General features: G+C 40.3%; 2 protein-coding genes and 1 long non-coding RNA gene across 8 annotated transcripts in view; 2 read left to right on the forward strand and 1 right to left on the reverse strand.

Moving 5' to 3' along the window:
- smg1 (SMG1 nonsense mediated mRNA decay associated PI3K related kinase) overlaps positions 1–6,241 on the reverse strand; it is a 70,010-nt gene extending 63,769 nt beyond the window's left edge. For 3 of the 4 annotated variants that reach the window (XM_069524943.1, XM_069524944.1, XM_069524941.1), the window contains exons 1-2: positions 6,001–6,241; positions 60–208 (exon numbers count right to left, since the gene is read on the reverse strand). In XM_069524943.1, the coding sequence (XP_069381044.1) occupies positions 60–208; positions 6,001–6,077 (226 nt within the window). In that variant the 5' untranslated portion in view covers positions 6,078–6,241. The remainder of the gene's footprint in view (positions 1–59; positions 209–6,000) is intronic. The other variant, XM_069524942.1, reaches the window with a different exon arrangement.
- Positions 6,242–7,254: 1,013 nt separating this feature from the next.
- Positions 7,255–9,210, forward strand: LOC138407714 (uncharacterized). Its single transcript, XR_011241042.1, has 3 exons — positions 7,255–7,392; positions 7,915–8,009; positions 9,073–9,210. It is a non-coding gene; the product is annotated as an uncharacterized lncRNA (long non-coding RNA).
- Positions 9,211–17,102: 7,892 nt separating this feature from the next.
- Positions 17,103–20,909, forward strand: part of fbxl16 (F-box and leucine-rich repeat protein 16) — a 29,228-nt gene continuing 25,421 nt past the window's right edge. For all 3 annotated transcript variants that reach the window (XR_011241043.1, XR_002203397.2, XM_020102970.2), the window contains exon 1: positions 17,103–17,672. The gene's annotated coding sequence lies outside the window, so the exon portion shown is untranslated. The remainder of the gene's footprint in view (positions 17,673–20,909) is intronic.

Consider the following 20,909-nt stretch of genomic DNA (forward strand, 5'->3'; position numbering starts at 1 on the left):
AAAGCACTAGTTTAATAAGAAATACAGCATGACCAAAAAAGTGCTACCAGAGGCCTCACCCTCTTCTTGGTGTTGATCTGCAGCAGTGCAGGCATCACTGAGCACTGCAGGCAGTTTAGGGCAGCTGGAGGGTAATGCGTCATACAACGCTTCTGAACCAAGTTCTCTGGACTTCACTCCGTCCTGGCTGGATGACACGCTGTCAACTCTGAATACATGGAGAGACAAACACACAAGCAAATTTGTAATGTTTTAAGTTAAAGCAGGGTTTCACTAACATTTGCCCCTGAATATAGATGTGTGCAAACAGGAGAAATATTTTTGGAGCACAGTGTGCGGGTTAAGACCACAACGACGAGATTTTAAGATAGGCTAGGGTGTGTTTAGTTTGAAGCAAAAGATACAGAAAGGGGCAGAACATGGCCAACATGCTAGTCACTCAGGAAGTCAACAGATTTTCGTTTTCGAAATAAGTCAACGAGGCCTACATGACTAACAGCCCCTGGGCCAGATACAACCCTTTTGAAACTTCCTATGACTTCCTGCAAATCAAGTTGGCATGCTGAAAGTGTAATAAAACAAAGATATGTCTCTGAGCACCCAATGATCTGCTCTTATTCGGATAGATTACACACACACACACACACACACCTACCTCTTTTTTTTTTCTATTAACCATTATAAATGTAGCCAGGAGTTTAATTCACCTGTACTGAAAGGTAATAGTATAATCAGGATACGAAGAATGTGGCTTGAACCAGGACACGTTTAGTTTTTCAAAACTAGTCAAAATGTTGCTCCCACAACAGAACAACTTCCGTTGCTGACCCTTCAAAATAAACCTTCCAGACAGCTACACAGCTTATGACAGAAAACACAAATTTAGTAACCAACCTTCCACAATAAGGCAACTAAATAAATTAGCTAACATAAATTCATTTTAAATAGATAAACGTTACACTACAAAAACTAATTGGATAAAGTTGATGAAAATAAATATTTTAGTTCATAAGCTATATTATTAGCTATCTATTGCTTGTTGTGAGTCTTTTTTCTTCTATAGTATCGAAATTCATGAAGCAGTGATATTTCCTCAGACTATCATGGCACCCAAATTTCATTTCGTGACACCCCTAGTTGTGTGTCTTTTTCCTTCTATAGTATCAATAATATATCATAGAACATCATGAAACTGTGATATTTCCTCTGACAATAATTGTGGCACCAAACTTTCATATCGTGACATTCAAGTGCAATATATGCATTATTAATACATTTCCAGTTAGCCATGGTTTAACATTCCTTAACACTACCAACCATTTACCATTACCTGACACTGCAATAAGAATGAGAACGATGACATAAAGACAAATATTCTTTACCTGGAGATACTGTAGATGATTCAGCAGCACTTCATACATGTTGGATGCTTTCTATAACTTATTAAAAATTGTTTTGGACTTGTACTTGACTAAGTTATTAATTGATGAGAAGAGTTGTTTGTCAACCGAGTTTTCATTGGTCAGATTTGTTGTGGAAGTAAAAATGTGACTGTGCAGTTTGTAGCAGTTTGTAGCAGGTATGTGCAGTATGTGTATGTCACACCCACCTGCATAGTGACGCCTGCTTATTAAGTAAGAAATTCCAGAATATCACTTGTAGAAAAGTGCTTCTGTCAACTAGGTGCAGGTTTATTGGACTCAAATGTGGCTGACTGTGGAGAAGCAAGCTATTTTTTCTGTTTAGTAATGGTTGGATGCCATGTTTCTTGTGCTCGGTTACTATTGGAAGCACACAGGACAGTAAGTAATGAATCACATTTGTGTCAATAACAGTGTACAATGTGAAATTTTGAATGTGTCAAAACAAATCGCTCAGCAACCACCGTTGCCTTTTAAATAGGCAAAGGGGTCACTACAATATGGTTGAACTGAGGATTTGTTCAGAACCCGTCTGTAGATTGCACTGTTTTGAGTTAACAGACAGTGAAATCAGTGGTTCACCACTCAATTCTGAGGGTTTTGGTGTTGTTATAACTCATAGGAAGGTTGACCAAAACTACAGACAAAAAGGCTGTAGCAATTAAAGTTTGTAATACAGGATTGGGAGACACTGATACACAAATATATTGTATGTTATATTACATTCATTAATTCAGTCCATCCCAACTCCTCTTGCTCACATTCTTGCAATCACTCGCACTGAAAGGGAGAAATTTTAACTTATTTTTTGCTTCTCAGTGTCCATATATCAAGTGGTTTGTTAATGGAAAATTTTAACATATCTCCTAACCCTAATGCAGAAGTAATAACTTTTCTACTTTCACTTGTATTTTAGAAGATGCTGAGAGTTAACGCTACAACCATGTTAAAATATTAAAACATCCAGATTTGGTAAATGGTACAAATATACACATTGCTAAATCTATGCACAGAGTACACAGGAATTTTCAAATCAACAGAGACACCAAGCACAGGAGTTGTTTGCTTTTCAAAAAGCAGTACATTATCCTAAAAAGTCAATCGGCCTGGCGAATTATTTGACTACCACAAGTTCAACTCGAATACAACCCAACCCAGCATTACATTGACAAACAATGTCAAATCACAAGGAACAATATGACAATGCATAGCCATGGGAGGTGTGCATTACTATTCAATCAATAAAATGTTTTTAGTATAACCCGTATACACAAATCACAATTTGCCACATAGGGCTTAAAGGGATACTCCCCACTATGCCGACGGAGGGGTGGGAGAAGTGTTTAAGTCCACAAAACACTTTTGGAGTTTCACAGGAAAACAGTGTTGCAGCCAAATCCAGTAAAATTGAAGTAACTGTGGTATCCTTCTTCAAATGTAAAAAAATAACAATAATAAAAAAATCTACATACTGCTCCTGTGGTGTCATCAGTGTCCGTAAGCCCTCATTCAAACTTGATTTGAAACAGCATCATTTACACCATGTTTTTAGCCAAAATGTCTGCTCTTATCTTCCTCCGCACGCACACACCGCACATAAGCTCTTGCTCAAAGGCAGCCACTGGGTGTGAGGTAGCATCGCTTATTCTGGTAGTGGACATTTAGGCTTAAAACATGGTGTAAATGACGCCATTTCAAGATGAATTTGAATGCCAGGGCTTCCGGACACCACAGGAAACGTATGGAGGCATTTTATCGATTTCTTCTGTTTATTTTAATTTGAAGATGGAGTCACCAGTTTCTTCAATTGTATTGGATTTGGCTGCAACGCTGTTTACCCCGAGACTCCAAAAGTGTTTTGTGGAACTATCCCTTTAACTATCTGTACAAGGTGTGACATTCCACTGCTCTAAATCCTTGACTAGAGTGAAGAAAGAAAATATAAAACCTTAAACACAAAAGGGATGGATGCTTATTTCTCAATCGAGATAGGTGCAGTAGATGTTGCAGATAACACAGCAAATCAAAAGCATTTTTTTTGAATACTCAGCAAAAAAATCTCTCACAATTGCATGCACCGTTCTGAATCCATGCCCCTACATGAACCTTTAACATCCTGGCAAAATGGATATGACCTTCCATACGTTTCATGTATTTAAGTTTTCTGTAGAAATTGTGAGGTATTTTATGAATCTTATCTTTGAAATCATTTTTGTTGGTGTCCTCTATGTGTATGGCAACTAGTTTTCATTCTGAGAGATTGGTATTTATTTATTTTCAGTTTCGCATAACACACCCTTCAGATAATCTCCAGCTGTATTCTCACAGGGGCTCACTCGTTCAATATCCAAAATGTAAAGAAGGGGTCAGCAGGAGAAACTCCAGAGAATATCCACAGCAACTGACACATTTCAAAACTAATTTGCATTCTCACATACAGCCCCTCTGGATAATTTTAGGAGTATATCCAGAGTTCAGTGCATGTCTGAAAGCGGCTAACACATCTCTTCTCAAGTGTGTTTTCCTGATAAAACTTAGCTTAGAGGCCAGACATTCTAGTCAGGGTTTCTCCTGAGCTGCTTTCAGACACACACTGAACTCCAAACACACACAGTCTCCTGAGTTTCTGCCGACTTTCTCCTCCTGTCCACCTAGTATAAAGTCTGCAGTAAGTCAGAAGGAGCCCATTTGAGAACACGGCAGGAGATCCTGTGACAAAATTCACTGTGAGCGAGTGGGGATGTTGATGACGCTTATAACACGCGACAGATGCAAACAGATGCAGACCCTTGGTCACCAACAAAAATGTCAAGAGAGTTTGCGGTCATATGAGACGATGCCAGCGTTAATCTGCTGTAAACAAAAACATGAGATCTCCACAGCAGAATGTATACATTGCTGTATACATCTGCTGCACCACCCCTAACCTGAATACCCTGGACAATTATTTATTCGACCCAATTCTCTGTAGTTCCTCCGGAGAACAAGTCTAAAAACAGCTCTGGTGAAAGACTGTGGCGAGTATGACCCTCTGTCACCAGTCACTTGTGTGGTATGGACCCTTCACAACTGCAACAATAGTACTCCCAATCACAACACAGCTAGTCATGTAGTGTTAACTGCAAAGCAGTCCAACAACTTTGAAAGTCACGTAGTGTGAACTTGTAAACTGAAGCACAAGTCTTTTGATTGGTAGAGAAGGGGACTATCATGCCGGATCATAGCATTGTCTATTTTTAAATGAATTGCTTTCAAGTTACTGCTAAGGTTAAAAGGTTTGTGTAAACTCTTTATTTTGGTTCCTCTTTTACCTCGACTGTACCAACGCCCTTGATTTCAAAGAAAGTATTCATAATACTAAATATAAACACAGTACATGTGGCTGCCTCCATCAGGTAGTCACATTATAGCTGAGCAGAACTTTTTGGGTGCAATGCTGTTGACAGGGTCTCAGACTAAGTCACTGCATTAAACTGCAGGACTGTAAGGTTCAGACCTTTTCATGGATATTTACAAAATGTTTTGGAGAGCTATATGCAGGGCCAGATGAAGCCACCACTGGGCTCAGGGGCAACACTGAGTTGTGGGGTTCAGATACCCAGCTTGCTAACTCAAGAATTCTCGGTTTCATTTGATATCCCATGACACTTTGGCTGACTATACACATATATTTGAAATAAGAACACTTTAAGCATAATGTCAACTCAAATATCAAAAGCAATGTTGCTGTCACAAGCATCCTGTTGTCAAAATAGGGCCTTGAGACGCAGCATGGCTCTGACACATGTAGCATGTCACCAAACAAATGATCAATCTATCCAATGTTTTACAAATAAGCTGCTACAACCGAACAACCCTGGGTCAGTAGCCTCGTCAGAAGACCACTGTACCTACCCCTGGTGTTGGAGTGTCATGAAACGGGCTAACACGTGATGCTAACTCTGGACTATTACTTCAGTGCCTGCTGTGTCCATTTTTGCGATTCGTGATGCGAGTTCAGAACTACACAAGAGCGGCGTCCTCATACTGAACAATGGATGTTGATCGAACCTAACATACGCGTCGATAACGTTACAGGGTGGCGTCTTCCCTGTGCTAGCCGTTGGCCAGCGCAGGAAGTATTGTGATCGAGCTAAACGGCTAGACTGCCACCGGAGCCCACATGCGACCGAAGCGGTCCATCACGTATCGGCACCACCTGCAGATCCATTCATTCGACTTCGACAACGGGGCTCACAGAAAGTCCCCACCGCTGTGTCAGTGCCTGTCGCGGGGGGTCTGTTGACCGTGGGCTTTTACTCAGATGGTAGCACTCTGCTAACGTGTATGCTAATAGGCTAGCTAGTGTTGGCTGTATTCGTCAACCACCAGTGCTCGGCTCCAGTTATGTTGCGTGGCGAGCGACGTCGCATCGCGGTTGAAAGCGGGTGCAGGGGAACCCTCGTGGGCGCGCAGTGTTTGACAAAGACGACAGAATGTCGGTTCCCATGCGGTCACAAAGTTCACAAAGCAACGCGGCACAGGCCGACACAGTCACCGGGTAGTAGTAGAGCGCCTCCCCCGGAGCCCCAACACCAACCTGGCCTCCCAGTCATTCCACTGTGGCTGCAGTTTGTGGGCGCCGCTGAGCCGAGACCCCGGAGCTTTACGGCTCATTACCTTTTAGAGAGCTGCATGACCCGCTGTCAGCAGTTACCGTGTCTATCCCAGAGATGACTTTTCACTGTAATGTTTGGTCAAGTCTGGCGAAAAGGGTTAGCAATTTGGCGTTATCGCTAGCCGAATGCACTCTTCTTCTGTGGGTTTGTGCGGCATGTTCCGTCGCCGGTGTTCTGTTACTGCCACCCTGCGGAGGTAGTTTCACACGACAGCGTCTAGTTTGTGGAACGCAGGGGTCACCAGCCTTTTTGACACTGAGAGCTACCTCATGGTTCTGAGCAGGGTTATTATAGTTAACGAAAAGTAAGACTAGCAATGAAAACATAATTTAGTTAACTGGAATAAAAACAAAAAAAACAACAACTAAATATAAACTACAACGAACAATGCAAAACTAACTAAAACTAAACTGAATTGCAGATAAATTCAGCTTCGTTTTCCCCCTGGATCACTGCCTGTCCTGCAGGTGATGGTTAAAGAATGAAATGAAAGGACTTGATAAACCATATTTGTTGTCACACATTGTTTCATCCTTTTTCAGCTTCTACAAGTCGAAGCTTTCTCTTAATACCTGGACAAACTCAAACTAAATAAAAACTAAACTGAAACTAGTCAATTCCTCAAAATAAAAACTAAACTGAAACTACAAATCACTAAACTAAACTGAAATAAAAAAGCAAACTGAAAAACGAAATAAAAATAAAAACTAATGAACATTTCAAAACTATAATAACCTTGGTACTGAGTCATATGAAGGGCTACCACTTTGATCCACTCTTCTGAAATAACACATTTGCTCAGTTTGCCTTTAGTTATATATTATTATTCATGATAAATGACACTCATCTCTGTGACGACACTGATCACGTTAATGATTTACGTTAATGACCTACACCTGTGGATGTGTTTTGAGAAAATATATATTGTACATTGTATATATTTTAACCTCAGTTACTATAGACCCACTTATTATAAATATATATCATGTTCACAGTCATTTCTGTGGCAAATACTCATATTCTCATATATCTCCCAGGACCTGAAGTGGGAGACCAACACAGTCACCATCATCAAAAAGGCCCAGCAGAGGTTGTACTTCCTGCGCCAGCTCAGGAAGCTCAACCTGCCTGAGGAGCTGCTGTCACAATTCTACTCTGCCATCATTCAGTCTGTTCTCTGCTCCTCAATCACTGTTTGGCAAAACAGGAAAAGAACAGACTGCAACGGACAATAAGGTCAGCAGAGAAGATTATTGGTGTCAGCCTGCCCTCCATCCAGGACCTGTACCTGTCCAGAGTCAGGAAACGGGCAGGTAACATCTCTGCATCACACCCTGGACACAAACTGTTTAAACTTCTCCCCTCCGGTAGGCGCTACAGAACACTGTACGCCAAAACATCCAGACATAAAAACAGTTCTTTCCCTCAGGCTGTCTCTGTGTCAAACAGCTAAAACTCAAATATCAGTAACATCACCTGTAAAATATCTGTACATACCAACATACTGTGCACACTGTATATGTATATTGATATTTCATCCATGCACTATGCACCATTGCACCAAACCATTTAGCTTTTTGTTACATGTACTTAGCTCTTGTTTTTGTCTTTGTTCTTGTTTAACTCTATGTATTTTTTTTTTTTTTTAACTGTTTGTACTAAGAGAGCTAAGAAAAACCGGAGTCAAATTCCTCGTGTGTGTTCACATACCTGGCAATAAAAAGTGATTCTGATTCTGATATTAAGATGAATTATATCACAACTGCACCCATGACCACCCACACCAGCTCTTGTTCAGCCAGATTCCGTCCTCCTGCCTCCCTCCCTTTAAACAGAGAGAGTAAAACTCATTAAGGCGCCCACCTCTGGAGAGGAGTGTGTACCACAGTGCATCTGTTCCAGCAGCAGTTCCAGTGGCCCAGTGCCTGAGGTGAGACCAGCAGCTGTCACAACTTCTCTTCTCACGACTCCCCCGTCACTAGTCTATGAATTTATTTGGGAAAATGTGTCCCTAGTGGAGCAAAAGCTGAACTTCAGAACGTTGCTAGTTTTGGAAAGAGAGATAATTCTGCACAAAACTGAGACACTGAGTGTAATGAACTGATGTATTTATTTGTGTGGTGATCTCTGGACTCTCTCTTGTTGTTAATATCATTCAGGCTCTCTTAAAAGGGATTTTCACTTTCTCATGACTTGATATTGTAATTCCCTGTATTCACAGAAGAAAGCCTGTTAATTCAACATGAAAAGGTGCTCTATGGTTGAAGTTGATAATGAGTATTGTCTTAGTCAGCCAAAACACAGCTTTCCCTCCTAAATATCTAAGTTCCTAACAGTCGTTGGGACACGTGTATTTTAGATGAAGTCATTTTACACTGTGATGCATTCAGCCTGCCTGGATTTAGACAATAAAGAGAACTACACAAAATTAAAAAAAAATCTAATTCAGCTCTCACCAGCCTGTGAAGAGCTCGGTTTTCATCTTTTCACTGACGACATACGATAACAGAGTATTAACAGAAGTCCAACTTTAAGGTTGGTTTTAACAATAGTTTTTTGTTTGAATGGGATTGAATTTGAGTTGTTTTACATAAACTTCCGTTCAACACAACCACTGTAAGGGTATTAGACTGAACTGATCACATTTCTGTAAAACTAAAAAGTAATCATCTTTAAGTATTGTTGTATTTCGCTCACTGTTTAAGTTTCAGTATTTCCTCTTCTATTATATCTGATGTTTTATGGCATGTTTAATGCTCTTCAGATTATGATATGAAATGTGTACAAACATTTTTAAGGTCTGGTTTTGGTTAGTTAATTATTATAATGTTTTAATATATCAAACTGAACTAAACTTCAGTCTGATGCATTCTTTAAGGTAATGGGTGAATAGTGTAGATTCAGGGTGATGAAATGATTGATGTAATGATCAAAAATCGAATTTTCATGCAATGAAAAATATGACATCCTATCTTCCTGTTCTCACTCTGCAGGTATCTGACTCCAGAGCTGCAGGATCCAGATCTGGCACTGCCACTGAACTATCATTTATTATATATACACAGGGAGCGGGTCCTCTCTACGGAGGCCGCCATGTTTTTTACATTAGTCCAAGCTGAACAAACTAAACACCTTTTGAGTTTTTATGACGACTGAAGCTACCAGAGGTTCTTTTTCATGTTTGGAAGGAGAGGGTGAGGTGAGGGGTGTTCAGCTGCAACATGAAACTTCACCACTAGATGTCACAAAATTCTACACACTGTGCCTTTAAAATAGATATTTTTTTGGTGCCTTTCATGTACATTTTTTTTTAATATCTCAAATATATTTCTTAATACTTTTCCACAGGAGGTAAGTGATTATCTGTCTGCCTCATATAAGTTCAATCTGTATGTATGTCCAAAACATACCAGTCCTGTGCTGAAGTCCTGCTTGTTGTCATGACCGTGAAAACTCCTTAGTTCTGCAGCAAACAGAAAGTGTTTGTCTTTTTTTCTTCTTCTCTATAAAATGTTATACCATGAATTAAGTTACTTGTTGAAAGTGTCTTAAGGGGGCAGAAGGGCAGGTCTTTGTAAATCTGCAGACAGAGCTTGAACACAACAGTAATATGGCTGTTCTGGTCTCCTCTCCTCTCTCTCTGTACTTTCAGGGGCAGCTCACCACGAGTCTCTCTCTGACAGATTCTTCTCCCTGTAGGAAGGGAGTATTCATTTTTCCTCTCTAGAAAAAGAAGTGCCACCTGGAAATACTGACCTGAGGCTGAAACCGCAACCTCTGTCTGACTGCCTGCAGGCCCCAAACCAAAGATGGTGGACTTAAAAAAAAAAAAAAGGGTCATTACTTAAAAGTTGGAAGACACGTCTTCTCAAGCTCATGATTTTTTTTTGAATGTTACAAATCTGTAATCTGTAAAACTGTAAAATACATAACATTTACACTGGCTGTCATGTTAACCAAAAAGCTAAGTAATCCTTCCACTCCACTAGATTTTAGAGTAAAATGAATGTTCTTCTCTAATTTTGACAACTTTACATGAAGATATTACATAATGGATAATAATTTGTCAAATTGTTGGGCTTTTGATGTTTTATAAATCTATGACTGTTAACAGATCTCTTAGTTTTTTTAAAAGATTTATCTCTAAACTTCTAATGTGGTTTAATTTCAATCAATCAATACATTTTTATTTGTATAGCATAGTATACCATATCCACAAATCCCAATTTGTCTCATAGGGCTTAACAAATTGGGACATCCCCCTGTCCTTACCTTGTGAAGAAAGTGAAGAATGAGAGAAGGAAACAATACCAAAAAATCCCCCCATTATTTTAATAATTCATCAAATTGCTATGTATTTAAGTCGCACCAGTGATGGTGCCCGGCTGTCGGAGCATTATCAGGTATCATGCCTGCAGGGTGATCAATCCACACAAGTGTCAAAAATGCCTGACAAACATTTAGAGGGAGGCCTTTCCTTTTGATTGTACTGGAGGACATTGTAGATATCCTACATTGTGTCATTAGACAGTAAATGTCATTACTGCATCTCTTCAAGAATGCAATGGTGAATAATGGACATTTGTTTTAGTTATGGAAAAGTTATGGAATTAAAAAAAATGTTAATATCATGTTTCTGTACCTTTTGTGTTTTCTAATGTGCAGTGAAATATTATTGTTGCAGTGATTTCTTTTTACATTCATCACCGCATACAATGCAAACACACAACAGACATGGAATATTAAGAACCTCTTCCTGTAGACGCAGCCCTGGAGGTTAATAATTAATTAATTAGTAATTTAGTGAATAAATAAATAGCTTGAAAAGCCTATTGTAAATATGATGATTGGTCCACTATATATTAATAATCACATGTTGCCTAGAAGGACAATTAGCTTGGGAACCTCTGCTCGTCACTTTCCACTATTTAGGAAGGACATGGACTATAATAATTACAACAACAACCATCATCATCATCAATTATAATAGGAATAATATATTTTTATTTGGTTTTGAGAGAAATATTAGGGACCTGGGGGGCTTCTCCTAGAATTATTTTGTGTCTATGATGTGTATGATGCAGGAGCACAGCAGTCCTGTTTGTAATGGCTGACACAAATACTCTATTTACTCTCTAGTTAAAACTGATATTTTGAATGAATGTTACCTAGATTGAATAGAATGATTAAATGGACCATGAGGTTGAGATTAGGACGAGAGTACTACAAACTTGAACCATATGATTTGTGATCAACAACAGAAGGAATACAAACTGATTACATGTTACAGTATCATAAAAAACAGCTACATGCCACATATGTAAATTAACAACCTATCTTCAGTGCATTTATAGAAAAGGTCATCTTTCCTACAAAATGTATTTGCTGTTTAGCTGCAAACAACCCCCCCACCCTCCACCCCCCGCCCCCACCCGATTCCTCCCGCCCTTCTCATTCTCTCCATGTGTCTCTCCCTCTACTGGCTAATAATACCTCTGTTCAAGCTTGAGTATACAGGCCTTTGATGGAGCTGGCCACTCAAGGCTGCTGTGCGTCAGCTGTGACGTCAATGCAACCAAACACACAGGGCTCTGTGTGGAGGAGAAGCCTGCTGTGGGTGGGTTATCTGGGCCCGTTTGCTGCTGCATCCCTGCTCTTAGATTTGCTTGGGAGTACAGTGAATGAAAAAAAAAAAAACACATGAATGGAGCATGCAAGGCAAGGAGGGAGGGGGAGCAGTGGGGACAAAGAGGAAGGGGCATATCAGAGAGCTGTTATAAATGCCATTTTCATTCTGCACAAATCTGGTATACTCCTCTGATATAGAGATGCTTTTACTTGACATGTAAATGATCCGATTTTTTCAGTCAATGTTTCATTTGTTTGGAGTCATCTTTTATTTCAACGTGTGTTTTTTAATCAAGTCTGTGGTGGATGTTTTATAATGAAGAGGTGCAGCTTCATCCCTGGAGTTAAATGTTTCCAAAACAAAGGAAGTGCTGATGGATTTCTGTGAAAGCCACAGTGGCTCTTTGCCCTTATAGGCTTTAATATTGAAGGCCATCACAACAGCCCTGCTGTCGAAAGCTCAGTATGAGCAATTTTATCTTTGGAATAACTGTGTGGCATTAAAACAAACGAAACAAAAGATGGGAAACATCTGTCCAAAGGGTCCCCTGCATCAAAACTCATACACCCATAGCAACCCATAGACTACATACACAAGATTCTTCCTGGCATTGGCTCGGTTGTGGTAGGTTTGAAACAGGTTTCTGTTTCTCTCTCTTATAGATCTGTTCAGTCTCTCCCACTCCAGATTCCCCTTCCTCTGGTGTTTTCAAGATACAGTTTTTTTTTTAATAGTCCTTAATTTTAACTCCAGTCAGTGAACTAATCAGGTACATGTCACAATACACACATTCACAAACACACAGTCCCACACACAGGTTTCTTCCTCGGCAACTGCACGGTTACTAAGAGACTGATTGCAAAGAGGTTGTGTTTCCATGGCAACCTAGTGGCTGACTCATCTTCACTGCAGTGCAAACTCTTTTTGCGAGCCCAAATGTGTATCTCTGGGTTCATTCATTTGTCTTCACATAGTTTGAATTTAATCACTGAATGTTTAAAACTAAATAATGATATATTTCCAAAGAGTCTTTGCAATCACGTTAAAATAGTGCATCACTGTTGCATCTTGCCTGTTCGTCTTTGCAGTGCCTCACAAAACTGCGCTACCGTTGATACTGTAGTGGTTCTCCCTGAGGAATCAAGTTGAAAAACTGTGTAAACATATGTTATCAATTCTCAATGAAAAACATCTCAAATACAAACTGAAATTCATTCAAGCTGCTTCAAATTTCACAGTCAGTCCTCTGGTTTTTTTTCCATCCAGGTCCATGAATGATTCCCTGGGAAATGGGTGAAAAAAACACAAACACCATTTCTCACAATTTTGTAGAAAGAAAGAAATTAGATCTTGGATCCACTCAAAATCCAGATCCACACCAACATTTAATGGGTTCTGTCATGGCCTGTGTCCCATCCTTCCGCCAGTTTTTGTAGAAATCTGTTCCAGATTTTCTGTGTTATTCTGCTGACAAAGAAACAAAGAAACAAAGAAACAAGGCTTAGATGCTTCACTCATTTCAAACTTTCCCCAATTGCTGATATCATAAGAAAGTTATCATAAAATTGATGTTCAAAATAGTTTTACTTTTATTTACTTATTGGCCAAACACTTTTATCTAAGTCACTTAAAAATGTGTTATATAGAATATTAAAGTAGGAGAGCTAAGTTGAGGTAAGTTGTAAGTGATAAATCTGTGAAAAGGTTACAGTAATGCACCGAGGTGATTGCTGGGTAGGCAGTTGCTAGTTGCTAGAGAAGGAGAGTAAGCCTGTATGATTGAGTTCAGTGGTAAAGACCTATAAGTCATTTTAGAGGCAAACTAGGTTACTAAAGTAAGATTTTGCTTTTGCCATTCTTTCTGACAGAGGTGTCAAATGTTACATATTAGGCTTATAGAAGACCACACACCACATTCTGTATAATCTCTAAGGATTTCACAGCGACTGAAGGCCATCGCAGTAATCAAGACAAGGGATAACCATGGTGCAACATGGTCAAATAGCTTTCTTGAACTTGACACCCAGGATTTTTGTGTTGTTGGCTTGGATCAAGGATGTAGAGCTGATTTGGATAATGTCGTGATGGAGACACCGATTAGTCGTAAAGAGCTGCATTAATCCATCCACGTGGATATGAATCAAGACAGTGGCGTCATCTGGCAGGAGTGACAGGTACAGTTGGGTGTTGTCCTCGTAGCAGTTGTTCGAAAAACCATGTGAGTTGGGTAACTGGACCCTAAGGAAGTAGTGTACAGTATATTGCACTGCTGTGGGTATAGAAAAAGGGCACATTGAAGGAATGCCCTGCGACATAGTGTTTAAACCAGCAAAGTGCTTAGCTTGAGATGTCCAGGGTCAGAGTGGACAGATATAACGGGATGCTGTGGCTCCAAGACTGTTGATAGATCCTGCACGATAAGAACAGAAGACCGAGCACCGGCTGTTTCAGTGGAGTGGCCGCTCTTAAAGCCCAACTGATTGTGATCAGGGAGGGCGTTTTGTGAGAGGAATTCTGAGAACTCCAAAACTGCCCTGGAAGCAACAAGACGGGTCAATAGTATTTTGAGCAAACATTCTGGACTTCTTACAGTAAATTTACAGTAAGCAATTAATAAAAGCAGATAATACAAGAACATAAATTACCTTTCAGTCATGCACTGCATTCTGGATGATCTCCTCAAATTATCTGGAGGGCCTGTATGTGAGAATGCGAATGTCTGAGTCAGGTGCTGTGGAGGGTTTCTCCGGCGCTATAGCATACCAAACCCAACCTTGCATTATAGAACACATGGTTTAATGGAAATCTGCACTATGGAAGGATATACAAGCATAAATCCATTGTATTTAATTTTTTATGTATGGTATACATGTTGTAGAGTGGCAGGATAAACGGATGGCCAATTGATATTATATAACCACACATGCACACACACACTCTCACATAGACACTGAACACATATTGTGTGTGTCAGTAAAGGAATGGAAAGTAATTGTCATAATACATTGTAGAAGCTTTAAAAGAGTGGCAATCCCTTCCCCCCTCTACCCAGTGTTCCTTTCTCCACTAAGAATCCCTGCATTATTAATGCTCTAGTATGTGTTTCTGGGATTTTATTAAAAATTGCTTTCCACTTGATATGTTTATGCCTGTATTTGTGAGTATATACATCCATACCGTTTCGTCTGTATTTGCTATGCAAAATGCATCAATTCACTTCATCATCTATCTCTCTCTCTCTGTCGCTCTCTCGTGTTTGATGATTTGTCCAATATTGTCCAACACCCAGTGTGTTATACTTGCAACTGTGCTCTCCATGGCTGCTTTGTGTGTTTATGTGGGTGTATCTCTTTGTCCCGAGGTGGAAGGCTGAATAGGCGGGTAAGATTCTATAAATAGAAAGCTCTGTCTGTTTGGAACCAGAGAGCGACACACACACACACACACACACACAAAGAGGAGGAGATGCATGGCGTCACTTCCTTATTGATGTAATGCCCATAACAGGAAAACCCACAGGAACAAGGTCTGTGACAGTAATTGCCTTAAAATGAGGCCGTATACACAAATGCCCTGACAACAAAGTAATGGCCTAAGAGTGGGCACAGATGCTCAGGTCAAGCTGATTCCCCCTTTTCATTTGAAACCACACGCGGGTAAAAGGGCCACAATTCACATGCAGAGACTGTTCTGAAACACATTTCATTTGAGCATTAAACCCAGATTTTATCAAATGCAGGACAGACAGCCTGTCCTCAGTCTGTGGTTTATGTACCGGTATCTTCCTCATGATGTTTACTGACTTGGGATCATAGTTGACAAATGTTTATTTTCCAGTACATGTACAGTACATTCCTTCATCATTTCACTGAAATCCCCCAACATTCAGCCATTTGATTCAGAAATTATAATACAATCCACAACAAAACAATTCAGTCTGCCCACACATTTTTATTTGGTATTTAACCTTTATTCAATCATGAAGTCTTTTGAGATTCAAATGTCCTTTTCTACGAATATCTGGCTAGCACATCTTTTTAAGCTAACAAACGAAAGGTATAAATATATAACGAAAAACATTAACATGCCATGAAGGGAATTTGCCTGCTATGGCTCTATAAATAGTTTTATCACCTCAGGCTTATAGATTTTCTAAATAATATTTTATATATTCACTATCAAGTGGAACCAATATCTTGGACCAGAGCAAAAGCTTTGATCATCACAACTCCCCTCTCCCTTTCTAGCAGGTTTTACCTGAACAGTCTCTGAGAGTTACAAAGCCCAGTGAAATCAGCCACTACAAAAAGTGACGCCCCCCCTCAAAAAATATATCAATGTTTGTGAGATGCTTCATGTTGTTGTTAAGAATTTGATACCTTTTAACCTGCAATAGCGTAATAATACAAAGATCTATTTAATGTGTTACTAATAAAGGGTAAATAAATGACTTTTCCTGCACAAATATCTCAGTTTAAATCCAAATAAATGATAACTGCATGACATGAATGGAATAAACAATGAATACAACTTTGGATAAAATCAGTGCCTTAAATTCTACATCAATATAATCGATTATACATCTTAAAGGTCTAGTGTGTAGGGTTTAGGGGGCTACAAAGGGAGTGAGTCCTCTTCCTCTGAGTCTATGAGATAATAGATATATTAAATGTTTTAAATTTTATAAAAAATAGTGAGTTATTCTGGGTGGCCCGTAAGTATTTAAGTTTGACTACATCACACCTAACATTGTGTTGCTTACTTTTGATAAACCTCGGTCCTGATCACAAGCTCTGATCTCAGCTTGCAAAATAATCACAGGCTACAGTGGACTTGTACTTCCAGGTACCAGAAGTATGTGATGGCCAACAGAAACGGAATGCCCCAACCCTTAGCTGACTCAACTTCCTCAGGTAGCCGATGTTTGAAACCCTGGCTATGTGGATGCATTATTTGATGCTGACATTGGTACAGTACATTTTCGATGTGAAAACACTGATGGTGGACTAACTCTGGGTGATGCTGATGGGCTGGAACAGTTTTGTAGTGTTCGGGTCGTCCGGCTTTCTTTCTTTCCCAAATGTGGATTTCTTTCCAGCGAGCACACACAGAGCATCAGAACCAGAAAAGCTTTTATTGCCGAGTAAGTTTACACATACATGGGATTTGTTTTGGGGTTGTTGGTGCATGTCAGACATCTCTAAATATAAGAAGATACAAAAAAAATCAAGAATTAAAATGTAACAATATAAATCTAAAAATATGTACACAGTATGTTTTTGAAGGTAAACAGGAAAAATAGGCTACAGCTAGTGGACCATGACGAGATAAAAGCCGGATCAAGCCTATATTAGGGGCTGTGGGAGCCCCCATCCCCAACAGCTTAGCACCTGCTGTCACTCATTGTCAATGATTGCATCAACACACACACACGCACACACACACACACACACACACACAGGTAGAGCAGCAACCTGCAGGACAATCTGGGCTGCAGGTTACATAAGAAGCAGACAGAGAGGCTGTGTGCTGCTCCAGCTGCCCTATCATATCTCTTTAAATGAGAAAGCGCTGCTCCGCTCTGCGTGTGTGCGTATGTGTGTGCGGAGGAGAAATTACGGGACAGAGAGGGCCATTCTGCCGGGGAGGACGACAGGGAGACCGAAAACACAACCGAGACGCCGCTTTGATTAGACCCTTCACGTTTCTGCAGAGGAGGTCGTGCTTCGGTTCTCCTCTGCGTTCGACGGATTCGGATTGTGGAGCCGGGCGCTCTCCCTTACACGTATGGGCTCGGCAGGCGCATCCCTCGCATCCTGATAGCACACAACGGGCAACATCTTCATCTTGATCTATTTTGACCGCCCTCTGCGCCGAAACACTGAAGGACACGCGATCAAGAGGCAGCGGCGAGAACAGCGCGTTGACCATGGATTAATGGCTGAGTGCATTTTCATCTGAGAGGTAAGGGATGCTGCGAAAAATAAGGCCGAGCGAGGAGGATGCGTCCATGGGTGCAGTGGGTGTGTGTAGCATGTCTGCGCTTGTGATGGATGACGGGGTGTTTGGTGATGGCAGCAGCATCCCCAGCCGCTCAGACGAGGCGGAGGGGAGTGCAGAGAGCGAGCGGGCTGATGCGGGTGAGCAGCGCTTTTATCCCAGCTCTTTGTGTGCACGGTCGGGCCTGTGGAAGTCCGATCATCCGCATCGAGCTGCGTATTATTAACAAACATAATGACGCCAGCGTCTGTCAGTGACGCAACCTTTTTCGTTCTCAGTCGTTCGGCCATGTGACTTCTTTCTCTGAGCCATTTCTCCTCCGAAGTGTTTCTTGGGTTTCTGCTGTGGCTGTCCTTTGATCTTTTCATACCCTGTGCTGTTAAACATGAGAGGATTGAGCTGATGATCTCAACATAAGCATCACAGCTCAGATCTACACCAGTTTGCCCATTAGGCTACATTTGAGGTAGGACAAATCCACTTAGTGTGATGAATTCAGTGGATTTTAATTGTGTTTGATTTCAAATCATCCTTTTTTAAATAAAGTGTGAGGGAGAGAGATTGTGTGTGTGTGTGTGTGGGGAGGGGGGGATAACACTATGGCAAAATCACACTTAGCAAAGCTCCTCCATAAGAAAGGTCAATTCAGGATGTGATTAAGCTTGTAAATTGGCAAAATAACAAAAGATCCCATATTTGTTGGAAAGTAAACATTCTGTATGAGGCTAACATTTGATTTTAGCTTAGCATATATAGCCAAATAAACGTGAAGACTCACCTATACATGACACAACACTGTTACAGCAACCAAAACCGAAACAGTCCCTGCAAAGACAAAGTGACTCAGATCTTATTTACGATTAGCAACAGCAATGGTCATAGGTCGGGGCGGCTGTGGCTGAAGGAGTAGAGCGGTCCTTCAACCAGTAGGTCGGCGGTTCGATCCCAGTCTTCCCCATCAGCATGCCAAAGTGGCCTTGGGCAAGATACTGAACTCAGAATTGCCCCTCTTGGAAAAAGTGCGGCCCATGGATGCACTGTATCAATGTGTGTGTGAATGGCAATAAACTGTACTGTAAAGCGCTTTGATTTCAACTCTAGGAAAGCTCTATATAAATACAAACCAGTTACCATAGGTCCCCAGCATGGTCCTCAAGTAACTTATTGTGAAGTTAGTGAATACAGCATGTCATTCCATTTCAGTATCTGTTTGCTTAGCTATATGCTGAGGAATCACAGATTAATACTACCCCCCCATAACCAGAGCCATACTACTGCATTGGGGTGGTCCTGTAACCTCACTTTTTACATGAGCTGAGTAGACACATTGGCACAGGATCTTATTTACTGAGGTTTTCTGGCACTTAGTTGAAGTTGCAGGCCTAAAGTGTGTGCTAAGCTTGAGACGGCTAAGTTAACATTGGCTTCAGTTTATATCGGGATATTGCTGTTGGTAACGTTACAACTGTTACCTCCACAGTCTATAAGGGAATGTACCTTTTGTTGCTGTAGGTGTTCAGTGTTCTCAACTGTTTTCCAATAACATAAAGTTCTCCGCCGCACCTGTGCAGATAGACACCATGCAGCAGACCTGCACAATTGCAACGGCCATTCCCCCACTCCAGTGTTAGCAGTAAGTCAGACAGGAAAACCAGCAGGAACAGCTGCAAAGGAAACAGCAGATGAGAGTGTAGCAGTTGCTGATTTGTGTGGAGACTGTTCATCTCTCATAATGCTTAATCCTTGCTAATATCATTTCAGGTTATCATGGTGTATCACTGCTTTGCTGACACAGGTAAACACAGTGGGGACGACAGTTTGATCCTTATACAGATTGAAGTTAGCCTGGAATGTTGTGCTTTAACTGGTCTAGTATATAGGACACGAGTGGTCATAAAACATTTTTTCTTTTCACTCCTCTCCCATTATGCATCTCTTCCAGGCTAAGACAGCCTCTGTGTAGGACTTTTTCAGGACAGAGTTTGCAAAGTTCAAATTCATCTTCTTGGGAGATTGAACCGGCAAAATGAACTCTGTAGGTAAACTTGAAATAATGCAAAGACCCAGTGATGTGTAAGTGCGACAACAGCAGTCTTTGTTTGGATTTTCACATGGGTTTATACATTTATACATTTTTATTGTGGCTGAAGTGGTAGGAATTGGAACATTTGTAGAACATAGCATTGCATAGCCTCCTGATCAAAACACTTAAGCAGGGTGGTACAGAGGTGACATCATTATACCTCAACTGTCCAAATCTAATATGACAGAGAAATGCAAATATATATATATTTTTTTCAAATTTCAGAACAAAATGTCATCTTCCAAAGGAGGAGCTTAAAGTTAAAAGATAATTACAACAGTAGATGACTGAAAAGAGATAGATGGGGAATCATATTCATCAAGGGTCCCCAGAGAGACAAACTGTGGTTCGTTGTTGTCAAATTCATCCGTAATACATTGTAATGCCAACATCTGAGTCAACATGTACGTGATGATGACTCCAAGAAGAGCTAGAAGTATTGAGAAAAATATACTTCCATGAAAACCAGGGACATGCTGGCTACTGCTGATGTTTGAAAGGACCACAATTAAGAAGTTACTGGAGCTTGAAGCGAGACTCAATTTGCCAAAGCTCAGGACATTCATATTTTACATGTTTAAAGATATATGGCATCAGATCCCGCATTATATTTGATACATTTACCTAATATTGATTTCTTACTCTTTGGGTTTAAGTCATGCATATTAGAGGGCCACTGGCTGATATTAAAACATACAGGGACACAATAGTGATCTTAGTGCTGGATGGTTTGTGGTGTGTGTTGACTCAATGTTACTTGAGGATTTATGTAAGGGATGTTTCTGATGGTCCCTGTTGAGTCAGCACTGTGCGTACTGGTCTTCATTTAAGGCAGGATTGTAATCATGCATTTAAATTAAAATAAAACGTTTTACCATTTTTTTCCTTTTAATGAAATAATTGTATTTACAACAGGTTTTCTGTAACAGTGTTCACCAGTTAATGGTCATCTTACAGACATAGTCAGTTTGAGAATGTAAGCCAACCAAGAGCACATTTTATATGTACATTTTAAAAACACTCCTTTAAAATGTGACCTGTTATTAAGGCTGACTTAACAATAATCACTAACTCTGACAAATGCCAGAATAAAACTGTTGTCTCACCATCTCATTATT

This window comes from Paralichthys olivaceus, chromosome 5 (assembly GCF_024713975.1).
Source record: "Paralichthys olivaceus isolate ysfri-2021 chromosome 5, ASM2471397v2, whole genome shotgun sequence".
Taxonomy (NCBI): Eukaryota; Metazoa; Chordata; class Actinopteri; order Pleuronectiformes; family Paralichthyidae; genus Paralichthys; species Paralichthys olivaceus.